This window comes from Anopheles cruzii, chromosome 2 (genome assembly GCF_943734635.1).
Source record: "Anopheles cruzii chromosome 2, idAnoCruzAS_RS32_06, whole genome shotgun sequence".
Lineage (NCBI taxonomy): Eukaryota > Metazoa > Arthropoda > Insecta > Diptera > Culicidae > Anopheles > Anopheles cruzii.
The window spans coordinates 17,041,109-17,054,905 of NC_069144.1; the positions used below are offsets into that span (position 1 = coordinate 17,041,109).

General features: G+C 49.0%; 1 protein-coding gene across 1 annotated transcript in view; it reads right to left on the minus strand.

Moving 5' to 3' along the window:
- Positions 1-10,248, minus strand: part of LOC128267530 (alpha-catulin) — a 39,434-nt gene extending 29,186 nt beyond the window's left edge. The window contains exon 1 of the mRNA XM_053004383.1: positions 9,967-10,248. Coding sequence (XP_052860343.1) covers positions 9,967-10,248 — 282 coding nt within the window. The remainder of the gene's footprint in view (positions 1-9,966) is intronic.
- Positions 10,249-13,797: the final 3,549 nt, after the last annotated feature.

Consider the following 13,797-nt stretch of genomic DNA (forward strand, 5'->3'; position numbering starts at 1 on the left):
GACCGGAATCTGTGGGTACGCCCTGGAAGTCACGCAGGAACAATAATCGCCCGCTGTCGCTTATCCGTCGCTGGGAGTTACGGTACCTAACACTACTTTCCGTGCTTGACAAAGTGATGCTACGGAAGGGCAAGTCAGTCCGAGTGGATCGATAATCCTAGAAAGACGGGCGAAGGACTGGCGTCAACCCTGAAGTTTGCTAGTTTTCTCGTTGCCCATTAGCTCGCTCACTAATGGATTCTGATTTGCATCCGATCCATCGGAAGTTTTGAATTTTAAGCCCAATTCATAATTCAAAGCTTTCCTCGTGGAAAACATGGCATCGTAAAGAAAAGTTTTCTAGCAACATTGCTACCCAGCGAACTTTCCAATTAAAATTATTAAATCGAACCCACAAATCAAAAAATCGAGCACATAAAATATCAGCCCGCGTCGGGCGATAAAATACCGGTGTTTGGCAAAGCTGCATTCAAAAACCTTTCTAATTTAAGTCTAATGATGGAGAACATTCAATTACATGTTCGATGTGCGGACGAGACACACACAAAAAATAGCCGAACATAGATTAGGTTTGCCGCAGAAAGAAAGCAAATAGCGGTGCCGAGTGAAATTGATTGAAATGATTGGCACTATGTTATACTAATAACATTTCACCCAATTTATTATCACATTTTTCACAAACATGAACGAATTTCGGTCCTTGCTCGTCGACGCCGTCTGATCCACAGGGAGCAATGGGACGAGAGCAGAGTCAACAGATTACCAGAGCAAAAAGCAACCGCCAACCAGTCGTCCGGGAGGTTCTTGGCTGGTCGAATTGCAACTCGTTCCATGTGAAGCACCGAGCAGGGTGGAAAACTGAAAACCCCTCAATAGCAAACCATTTTCATCACGTTTCTTGGCCTTAGCCACAGAAAATAAAGAATATCTTTCAGTCTCCCTATTCATCCTGCTTCTTGAATTTGTAGCGCAGAACGTTGACTTTAAACCCGGAAAAGAAGTTTCTTTATCCCGGAATCAAAAATAGAAGGTATGCATCAGGAGCAACATTCTAACGCAATTACCATTAACTCCCCGTCAATACGCAAAGCACCAGTTCAAACGGTTGGTTCGGAAAACTTTTCCCTTTCGGATCGTGCCGACCAAAAAACCGACACATGTGTCGGCCAAATCACAAACGGAAAACTTTCTATGCTAATTAACTCCACTTCATTCGCCATTTGCCTGCGGCAGTATTGAATATTGCATAAGGCGAAGAAATTGAATTAAAAACTGGAAGTTTTCCTGAAACACCAACGCATGTCGGTTCCAGCAAGATTCTCTTATCGGTTTATTTTTTTTAATTAATAACGCTTCCCCTAATGTGTGTACATTAAGTCTCGTGAATGGAGAAATTCAATTAACGATACACACATTCTGTTCAAACATTCGCTCCATTTTCGCTAGCGAAGTCCTTCGGATTTTGCTCCGGACGTGCGCGGTTGCCTCGTTCGTATATCCCACAATGAGCCTTATCTTGTTTCGCTTCTTTTGTAAATCCACCCCGAATTTGCGTTTGCTAGCAAGCAAAAGTCCTTATTGCGAAATAATGTGCCCGCCCAAGACCAGTACATAGCCACGTGTAGCTAAAGACCAGGGAGGCCTTTTTCTCAATTACGGTTTTGTTTCGATATTCCAGCGGTTTTCTGCACCAAACTACACTGGTCCGATTTTTTTGCGTTAGGACCGGGACAATAGGACGTAAAAGCTTTTCACGCCACCGATCCCAGCCCAGGCGAATAGATAGAATCGATGTCAGAAGCAGATGCAGCACAAGGAACCGAAGGACCGCAGACCGTGAGGTGGTGATGCTACTCAAGAAAGAGCAACAAAAAATACAGAATCCTAACAAAGCTACTGCTACCGTCAGGAAGCAGTTCTTCTGAATGCTTGGAATAAGCTTTTAATCTTTAAAATGATTTGTTTGTTCATATCATCTATGTCGGATGCATTAGAACGAACGAACTCTACAAACTAATCCAGATAAAAACGAATTAATTTAAAGATGTTCACCTTAGGCTACTTCCTTATTTTCTGGCTTCATGCTTGGTGCTTGCAAAACGAATTACTTTGTTAAAGAATTCAAACGATCTGCCACCGTTTTCGGCCACCATCACTTAAAAAAACCAAGAACTGACGCGACACTGCGACAAAAACTTCTTATTGTGTCAAGTGCGAGAGTCTAACGCTCAACAATCGCCACAAAGTGCCAAACCGAGTCCCCGGCCCCGGATTTGCCGTTAGTGTGGATCGAAAAACGGAAAATGGAAATACTTTCCCTCCGTGTGGCGTTGAAAAATTACTTTCCTTGTTGTGGCACTCGCCACAGAAAAAAAAAATCGAACACGGAAAGAAAATTTGCGCCAAACGAAAAAAAGAGGAAAATGAAACACAAACATATCCCGTGGGCGACCACCATCGGCGGTCCGCGGTATTTGCAAGTAAATTTTCTGGCCAAAAAACCAATAGACCATTGTGGGAGATAGAAAATCGATTAGCTTCGGATGCTTTTTCACTTTTTCACTGTGGCCGTCCAGAAAAATGGAAACCGCAGAAGGACTCTGCTGGAAGGATATCGGAGAAAGAGTCATCACAAAGCCATTTGGATTCATGTTTCAATTGCTTGGCCGTGTTTCCGGTGCCTCCTGGAATGGCTACGAAATCAATTCCGAAACACTTTCGCGCAGCATCACTGCGCGGGAACGACCCTGCGCGGGTGGAAGCAAATTTGAATCTCATCGTTACTGTTGTTTTATGCTCTCTGCATCTCCCTCTCCGAAACCACAAACCGTCGAGACCAAATTCCGCCTCTCGTAGGTTGTCTTCGAGCGCTACACGACGACGTCGTACGCCCATTTGCTGGTTGATGAAGTGCGACGCTCAAAGTGCCGGATGATGCGCGTGCCAGGGCGCAGTTGGAAAATGAGGCTCCGCCCGCCAACAACAGCCCAGGGGAAAAATTGTAACAAATCGCCCACTCGACACTCGACCCCCTCCCGAAAAGGGCCTAACCACCGGAACGGAATGGGAAAATCATTTGCTGCTGATAATCGAAAGCGATACGATTACGCGCATACTTTGCGACCTTCCACCCGGTCGCTCTCTTTCGCAGCAGGCGCGGAAATAAAGCCGATGCTTTCCCGCGAGGAATGTGAAACATTGATGAAAAGCGTGACTAATCGATTATGCTACCCGAGCCGCGTCCTCCGCGGTGTGTACCGAATTTTCCGATCCGTTCCGCGCTGCGGTAGCGGTGGGCTGGCTGGCTGACTGGTTGGGGGTGAGCAAGCACTTTCCCGCCGGCTCATCTAGGAAATTGTTTTCACTAACGATAAATGACGTGGGAAGATAAAACAAAGGAGATACCGTCGTACGCAAATGATACGGACGGTGAAACCGAGCCCTTAAGCCGCCGCCGCCGTGTCGTAATTGTGTTTGTGGATAAAATGAAACAATAAGCGAAAGTAACGCCACAGATAGTGATCATTATGTCAACGATGCTGGCCAATGGCCAGTGAACGATTGTAATTGATTGAACGAACAAGCATTGCAAAAATGCACACCAATAAATGGTTTATTTTCATGCAAAAACATAGGCCGTGGGCAGGTAAACCATAAAAATTTCATTCATCAAAATCAAACTCCATCTGCCGTATTTTAATCGAGGCTCGAGGCTATTTGACTAAAAAGACAAGTGTTATTAATAACAACCTGGACGCTAGAGACCTTTGCGTAACAATCGCTGCTCCTCCGGTGCCAATAACTGGTAATATTGAATTATAGTACAGTGTTGCCTTACGCCGTCTTGCTACGACGCGCACGCCCCGAACACTGTGTCAACCTTGACGGATCAATACCGACGTAGCGAATGGTGGGTCACAGCGCTGTGTAGTGAAGGTGCTTCGAACACGTGGCACGAGCTTTTTACCACCCCTAAGCTTCGATTCGAAATTATGCAAATGGTCGTCGCCCTTGCCCGCCTCATAACGAAGAAGGATGGGCAATGTAACGTAATTTCAATCCATTGCCTAACCGACGCTTTCTTTTGGGAAGGAGCACGGGATAAAGAAAAACACCCCCCAAACTAGACCCCGGTGAAGGGCCCGTGGCTCGCCAGGCCCCGCACGAGATGGTTCCTAATCCTGTGAACTGTCAAGACAAATCCTTTCGATTCTCTTCGGCATCATTTAGCTAATCACATCGTGACGGCTTGCCGTGACCTAACGTTCCATTCGGGGGGCCGCGTTGCGCGTTATGTCACAGCCCTTTTTAGCGCGCGCCCAGATGCCCTACAAAACGTGGGGCTTCTTTTACGTGGGAAGTAAACAAAGTGTGCGCCCCCTCGGGGATTCGATTCTGGAGAATTTTCCGACCAACACGCCACTGGCGGTGCCCTCGCACTAATTGGATACTTCTGGCTGTCCGGTGGTACGGGCACGCTGCCGTAAGACATCCGCGACACCAGGCGCCTCCATTCGGGCGATGGAGACGCCAGGTGGCCGATACAAAATTGGATACTACGGTCCGCAGCGGGTACTAATCCGGCGCTAAGACGCCCGTGAGTGAAATGATTAGCATTCAAAAGCCGGGTTTCGATTGCGATGATGATGATCATGGCACGAATAACCCCGGCAAAATGGAAAATCCCGGAGCCCAAGGCGGCCCAACCTCGGGCCCCGGGATCATAAAAGCCGATCATTCACCTAAAGCATCAGTTCGCCAGACAAAACACGGAATCAAGATTTCTATTCCATCTGTTGCGATAGATGACAGAGTCCTTCCGGCTGGCAACAGATGCCAGGGATGAAATCTATTATGAGCCGCGGCCCGTGGTTGGTTTTTTATTCCCTCCCGTAGCTCACGGTGCGTGGCGAGCGGAGTCCCGGCTCGGTTATCTAATCTCGGATAGAGATCCTGCGAGATGAATGATGACACGACGAGGGAAGCGGTGAATTTTAAACCGCCCGCAACACGTGCTCGTAAGCGTTTTGCATAGTAATTTTAATTCCTCGTAATGAACTGTTGAACTCCACCGAATGAATTAGCATAAATCGGAGGAAATTGGCACGTTGAAGTGTTTGCTTTTTTCTTTTGTTGTAAATTCCCTCTACATTCAAGCACCTCGTTTGGCACTTTGTTTATTAATAGATGATTAAACGTAGATTACTTTGCCGGTCGGAGCACGGCGCAAAATTATTGCGCCTCACATTAAACATCTCATTCTGTACGCCGTCAAAAGGAATTCTTCTTCCCTTGGGTCGGGAACGTCTGAGGGGCGGTAAATCTAATAAAGAGCCACCGTTCTCCAGACGCCAATCAAGAACTCGGTGTGAATCCAACCGTGCGACAAGATGGACCGAGCACTGCAGTGCCTTTTCAAATGCAAAGAGAAGCAGGGCACACCACAGTAATTGTGTGCCATTATGAGCGCGGAACCGCATCAGCAATCAGCGCCCCGAAGAGCTTCCTGGAGCTGGAAAAGGACGAAACATGGCTGATACCGGAACCCCCTGCGCCCGTCCGTTATCGAAATCACGAGCACCACGTGGCAGGAGGCTCGAGGGACCGAACCGCAGACGAAACTCTCCGGAGGCGTCGAGCCTCCCGAAGGGAGGACGGCCGCGTGTCAGCCGGAGCATGCTCGAGCCTGCTCGCGCCTTCAGATGTCGGGTGAAATTTATCAACTATTCATAAGATTTTTGCAACACCGACTGGAGCCCGCTTGAGCCAACCCCCGAGCACGCCCTCAGATTATATCTTATTCATTCGATATTATTTCTTAATCGTAAGTAGAGCGGAAGGCGCAGGGCAAGGTGGAGGCCTGGGAAGCTCTTTCACCCACCCAATTCTCGGACGAACGCTCTTTGCTGTCCGGGCGGGCGGGTCCGACCCAGGGAATTCAGGTAGCCGCCGGAAACGTGGTGCACACCACCCCGAGTGGATCCGAATGACGAACAATGCTCATGACGATAATGATGATGATGGGAGTTGTAGCCGGACCACCAGGACTCCTGTCCGGCCCTGTCAGGTTCACGGTTCCTGGCTTCCTGTGTAAAGCGAACAAAAGAGTCCACCCGTCTGCCGCTGCGAGCCGCTTTCCCGCCGAAGGACCTTTCTTAATCTATATTTTATTTCCCCATTTTTGTCCGTCCCCTCGTACGAAGACAAGACGGATTTTGCTGTCCTTCGTGGTTTTTTTTTATTTTCTGGCCCCAGTGCAACCCTCAGGATTCGCCTTCGGCCTTAGGTGTGTGTGTGTGTGTGTGTCTGTAGGAAGCAAATTTCACTGCGTGCGGTTGGCAGCAGCATGAGAAATATGCTCGCATAAACCCGGGCCACTGCAATCGTTATATCACTTCAGTCAATATTGACTCCGACCGGGCAAGGTTCGTCCCGGTACCCGTGTCGTCAATGCGACATGACACAGAGAGAAAGAGAGACTAGAGAAGCAAGACACAGTCGTTCACCGCAACGGGCCTGTGGCCCACATGCGCGCCACACTCCATATGGCGCGGGCTGGGTGACGGTTGAGCATGGAAACCCCGTTTGTTTCCGTCTTTTTTACCTTTTTTTTTCTTTTCGCCCCTTGCCGCAGTCATCGCGCGGGGTAAGAGGGCCCTGCCAGGGTTTGTTTGCGATTAGAAGAAGCAAGTTGATGACACGAAACCGCAACAATGTGATTATTAATTGTTTGCTCTACTGCAGCGTAGGCCTCGGAGTTTCTACTTCGGAGTTGCTTAAAGGGCTGTCACTTTTATCCTACAATTTTTAGACAGACTCAACTTCCAGCAGTCCGCAAAAGTGATGAACGAGGAATCTTTATAATTTATGTACAAAAATTCATTATCCAATCATTACGAAAAAGGTTGGCGAAAGGTTTTAAATATATTCCCCAACTACAAGTTCACAAATGTAGTTCTAGTGGAAAAGGTCAGCAATGAAACTTGCCGAAAAAGACGTCGAACAAAATCATGACTATAAATTTGGCAGAGAATTGGAAAATAATGAAAATGGTTGCTCCGCGAAAATGAAAATGTCCTTTCATAAGAAGCGTGAAACGAGAAAGAAAAGTTGGCAATCAAAACTTTTCCCGTTCCCGAATAATTGGATTTTAAATTCAATTTTCATCTTTTATTGCTCGATGGACACATTTTAATTTTCTTCAACCAGAATTTACGGATTCACAGCGAGCCAGAGATGCCTGCTCGCCCGTGGCGTCCGTTTTAGCATAGACCAAAAAACAGGGAACAAGTAACGAAGGAAAGGTAATTAACGACTGGCAACTATGTGCTAAGCAGCGGCGTATACCCGGATCCTCACTCGGTGTCCTCTAATCAAGTTATCGGCCGTGCGGCGTAACCCATTCAAAGTCCAGCCCAAGCGCCTTTCTGGTCCGTCCAGCATGCATTCGTACACCACAGCAGCAGCAGCGGCAGCAGCCGCAGGAGCGCCTCATCATCAATCATCGAATTACTACACCGTGAATGATGAATTAAGCTCACTTGAGCCGAACCGTTCTGGGCCATCGCCTCGACACGCTACCATTAGGGACGAACTCGCCGGCCAGCGTTCAAGACACTCCGAAGAAAGCGTGCACCGAGCGAATCGGTTTTAGAGGTTAGAGAGTGATTTTTTCGGCCCTCAACATGATGGCATAAAATCATTCCTCAGCCAGATTCACCCGGCCGTCAACAGGTCCAGGTCCGGCGAAGTGGAATCAAAATTTCGGGCCACCATTCACTAATTTGCATGAGGGATCGAATCGAATCCGGTCCGGCCCGTGTGCCGAGTTGGGTAATTTATTATCGCCCATTGCCGTGTGCGTCGAATCGGTGTCGAAACAATCATTAAGGTGTGCTCACGGGCTGTGCGCAAGTGTTGCGAAAGTGTTGCGAAGGAAGTGTGTTCATCGATCGGGGAGACGACAACATTAGGGGACGATGCGCGGCTACTGCTAATGAGTATAGCACGTTGCGCCTAATAAACCTTACACGTTTCCAGCATAAATTCAATTAAAGCCACCACTTCGCTCGAACCGCTTCAAACGGTCACCCTCATCGGCGGGCGGCACCGGCAGTGTCTTAGACCCGGGTTATTGAGCGGCCAACAATGGCAGCAACATGGACGAGTACCACTCGCCCAGCACTCGGTGCTCGGTGTTGCGATGGTGGTGCCGTAGGCTTCCGAAAGCGAAACGAAATACCAGAAAGCACGTAATAAAAACAGGTGCAAAAGTGTACACGTTCCGGGCACGTGTTGGTGGGCCGATTGTGGGAGCCGACGTGAGCAAATTCGTACGACTTCTCGTCGCCGCCGTCGCCGACGTGCTATTTCGCTGAATGTCCTTAATTATCTTGTGGACGGTGTACGATGACAAGTATTGTCGGTGGTTTATGGAGCTTTCCGCGAGGTGTAACGAACGTTTTCAGAAGCACCGGCACCGATACACCGGGTCCGTTGCAATTGGTTGGATGAGCATTCTTTAATTAACAGATATTGTCGTGTTTTCTTCTAAGAAGTTTGTTTCGAAACCAACAACCTTTTGTGCTTTGAACAACGCATTATATTTGGTGGCAATTTTGAATGACGTTGAACATAAACCAAACATGAATTATGATTGGCAATTTTATGGTTTTTATTGGACAACTGCTGAGGCTGTTTGGCTGTTCCGCAAATGAATAATGCCTTTTATGCTCAAAATCCTACAAGAAATAAATTACTGTTATCACTAAGACTTTGGTATCTTTCTGTTTAAAATCCGACTTAGAACGGAGATGACACAAACCATGATTGGCAACAAACTTGAGCACTTTGGACAACACGAACTAAGTCACGTTATCAGCTACTTTAAGCTTTGTTGTGCAAATGGAGCATGTGTTATTGAGCATGTCAGAAGATATAAATAAAGGCATGCAAATATATTCACCAAAATTATTATAAAAGACGTTCCCTGCTCCAACACAAAATGGCGAAGGAACAAATAAATAACCCACCCGACGCAACGTTTCCGGCTGCCGTCACTGAAAATGAGATTCATTCCTCACCAGACACATGTGCCACGGGCGCATGTGACATTAATTTATCTCTACATCGCAAAGCGCAGCAACCTCGGCCCACCTTTTATGTTGTCGCGCAGCCCAACCCAACCCCACAGCTAAACGGAAACAATGCGACCGAGCACAGTGATTGCTTGGGGCATGGATTAATGTTTCTTTTTCTCCGAACAGAGCACCTACAAACCGTACGGCGTTTCCCTTCATTTCTTTAACTCAGCATCTGGTGCATGTATGTCGCCCGCCCTACCGTGACCGTGACTCCCGTATACGTATATTGCTTTAAACCCAAGGTGCAAGGCACCCTTCCCGCCAACAATAACGTTCCAAGCCTTTCGGCCTCGCCCGGGCCGAAGCAGGTGCACGCTGTAGAGATTGCCCCTTCCAGGATGACAGGAGACTTACGGTGATTTTGAAGCTACACAACTGACGGCTGAAACGGCCAGCCAAGAACCGGAAGAGTGTACCGTAGGGTGAAGTAATCCAGTAGCGAGTGAAATGAAGCAATGCAAGGAAGGAACCCAACGAGCAGAAGGAACTCTAGCGCTAAGCGAAAGAAATTTGCCTTCTGGCAGGTGTGCGAAAAAGAGATAGAGAGATAGAGAAGCATGAACAAAAAGGCTTTTGATAGCGGTTCCTGGAGTGACGTGAGCAACCGGATGTTGATGGTGACAAGAGCTCTGTACACACTGCGGCTAGGTCTAAGACGTGCCACTAAGAAGGTCTGGCAGCACTGGCGTAGTGAAGAGAGCGAGTGCGGTGCGTGTCTAGGAAGAAGCCACAAGCAGTAGCCGCAGTAGCCGCAGCAGCAACACACACATACACACACGCCCCGACGCACACTACGATATCGAAAACATCGCTAAATACACACTTTGGGCTGCGTTCTCCGGTGGACGGAACTGTTGCTGCTGCTTCGCCTTCGAATGCCACCGACGGCGGCGGAGCTGCCACCGGCCACTGGCCCACTGGCGGCCGGCTGCCCGTCCCCCACATCCGGTCCCTGACGACGGCGGCGGTCCACATCGAACGAGGCACTTTTCCGGTTCCCACCACCGGAAACACCACCACCAACGCCTTTGGCAGCGATCCGCCGCCCAATATCATCACTGGCACTGACGCTTACACTGCGCTCGAAGTAGCTCTTCTCGTTCATTGTGCTACACCTTCTCGGCACACTTCCGACACGTTACAACCACACAAGCAGCACACTTACACTCACTATCAGTAAACCCCCTTCTTTCTCGTTATCCGCCGCCTTATTTCCGGTTTTCACGGAACGCACTTCACGTGACGTCACGCAAGTGGAACCAGCACACTGCACACCGTTCACTTGAAAACTCCCAAAAACCGGTGCGGAGCGATCCACTAGCAAGCTTCTCAGAGTGCGCCATTCCATCGAAGAAAGTAAATGGGTAAGAAAAAGGATGCGGCCTTCTTCGGTTGGCGGCACGGGGCCCGTTGGCTCGGTTCTAAATCGCCGGTAAATCTAAACAACGGTCACGTTGGGGACCGAACATACACAATGCCCTCTCGCTGATGGAATGACGTCCGCGACGTCCCTACTGGCAGCGATGCGCATCCATCGTCTCCATCGTGAAGCACGGGATTTTATCATCGGCGCTCACTACGTGCGTCGTGCGTCCTTAGCGAAGAGTGACTCTCGCCCCCTGCACCGGTTTGAAGTGAAAAGGGTCAAACATGAACTCGATTTAAACAGTATAAGCAGGTATAGTTTCGATTAACTCCCTGGAGAATCGAATTTTTGCACAATGTTAATAATAATGAAAAACAAACAGAAAGAAATTAAATAAACAGAAACTAAAGTGGAACTTTTGTAGAAGCTCATTTTAAAGGATCGACTGATTGGTAGGAACTTGACCTTAACCGTTTGGAGCTCCCCCGTGAATCACGTCACTAACGAATCAATGATCACTGTTTGAATCACTAACGAAGAGTGATTGGCATAGAATGTCCACTTTGTCCTGTTCCAACAAAGCTTAAAGCCTTATAATTTTGTCAATCTTGAACCTGGTGTTCCACTACTTGTGTAACAGAATGAACAATCATGTGTAAATCGTTTACATCGATAAAAGTAACGACTTCAATAGTTGGCCTCACTTCACTACAAAGAACCCCCAACATAACTGCATCTTTCTCTCATTTTCTACTCTAGTCTACTATACGATTATTTAACTATTTAACTTTTGTTTTAATTTTGTTTTGTAATATTTCAATTCGATTCAACATACTTTGAATGTGAAATAATAGACTAGACTTGGGCTGAATGGACTTGATAACGTATTTACACATTCAGCTCTTAATATTCGTGCAATGAATTGGTAAATTTAAAGCAAAAACATGTTAAATGGAAAATCTCAGATCTCTAACAAATACAGTCTATTAGGGGCTACTAGTGCCTATCTACAAACAGACCTTATACTTGTATGGTTAAAGAAAACTGATGAAAATGTTAAACAAGGTACAAGAATGGTGAATCTTCGCTCGCTTCCCTTGCAATCTGACACGCCTCACCGTCGACTGCAACCTCACGGGCCGCACACTTTTCCGCCTCCCATCAATGCCATAGATCATTATTAAATGATCGGAACACGATTTAGCTAAATTGCTTCCAATCATGGTCCAGCGCAGGGCCCTCAGCCTCCCGCAGCCAACATTCGTCACTGTACGGGGCCATTTATTTTACACGGCCCAACACCCTCCGACGGAGTGTAGCATCTTAGCATCGGCAGTGGCCACATTTTCTTCAACCGCCACCAGAGTGCAGAGAGAGAGAGTGTGTGTATGTGTGTGTGTCCCGTCAACTGCACGCCGTGCCGACAATTTAAAGGACATTAATCTTCGGTCCGTTATCGGCCCGCCGCCAGCAGGCCAGGCCGGCAGGCCCATCGTCAGCTAGCATCGATTATTCATGTATCGACCCGCCGATGATATGTTGGCCCCCCAACCCTGGCGTACGCACACTCGCACGGTGGAGGCCTGTGGGAACACCTGCGAAACGGCGACCACAAGACGGCCGCCTGTTGGTCGGAGGTGTGCCTCCCAGCGGAAACCACGTTTTCTGCCATGCTGCTTGCCAATTCCCGCCTTTACGCAGAAAATCCCGCAGAACGTCCGAAGCGACGACAAACATACACACGAGAGGAAAATAATAATAACGCACACACACATGGCCGTGTTGGTCCAAAAAAACCACCACAACCACCGTCATCATCGTCATCTGCGGGAGATGATGTATCGTGCCACGCGGGGGTGGATTTTTCCGGCGCGCCCTTTGCGTGGGAGTGTACGCACGAAAGCAAACGGCCCACCAAACCGGGGCTGGGAAGAAGAAACACCCTAGCCGAATGGCACTTTCGCTCGAAAAGCTGTAGCTTTGCTAGGTGGAGAGATTGTGGAGAAACAACAACGCCAACATGAAGCCCCAGCGCCACACCAACAAGCCTTTAAGGAGGCTCCGAGTTTGGGTAAGGATATTTCAAAAATTTCCCAAACCCAAAAGACCTACAGGATGTATCCCATTGGCAAACATTGCGGCACGAGGCTGCTCCCTGGGATGCGCCCGTCCGGATCCGCAGGACGATCAACAGATTACCCTCACCCGAGCGCCCCGTGGCCCCACCGGACACTGGTCGTTAAGCGTACACAGCACACACAGAAACCGACCAACGCAGGCACCGTTCCAGGACCAGGTTCCAGGGTCATGTCTGGGGATTTTCCAACATTATTTTTCATCGACGTTTTTGGCACCGCTGAAACTTTCACTTTTCACCTCTACACTTTCTTTTCTTTCCTCCGATTCACCGCAGGAGATGCTTTCCGCACGGATCCGGGAGTGTCGCCGTGCCGTCTACCGAGACCGACCCATCTGCCACCCACACGCAGCATGATGTGGAAGACCACGATGCTGCAACAGTAACAACAACCACTTGTATCGCCCCCGTGTGCCCGTGCACCGTGCCGGGACCAAACCATCCAAAGAGCGGGACCACCGCTGGGAAACGGATATGGCAGCGACCGAACGAAAGCCAACTCGCGAAAGCCTGAGACGCCTGAGTGAGCCGTGAGAAGTGAGCCAGTGAGCCAAACGAATCGCCGCCGTCGCCGTGGTGGTACTGGTGAGCGCGCTCAACTTCACGTGATCTGCCAATACACACGGACTGCGCGCCCCGAGGAGGCCTATTGGCGAGAGGATTCCGTGCGTTTTCCTGTCATGCCCATTTTTTTTTTTTCCTATCGCTTTTGGCGACTGTGAAAAGGACAACACACACACACACGCACGCATGCACGCACGCAGACACCTTTCGATTCGGAGGCAGCGAAGATCCGGGTCCGGAAATTTGGGGTTAACTCACTCGAAGTCGACGAAGGAAATCACACCACGGCCACCTCGTGGTGGCTCAATAGTGGGCCACCGCTGGCTGCTTGCTCCCCCCGCACCTTGGGGAGTTGTGGTTGACCGTGTTTTCTTTCACTCACTCTTCACCGCTCTCTCTCTCTCACTCACTCTCGCTGCGTGTACTGCTGCTGCTCGGTCCGCGAGTTCGATTCCGAGTGATTTGCGAAGCGATGCGAACGGAAGACGATGTGCAACTGAACTGGCCGTTCGCTCGGACCGCGCGAAAGCTCCTGAATCGAAGGCTCCGCGAGTCCGCACCCACACATGGGCCATGGGCGTTGGAGC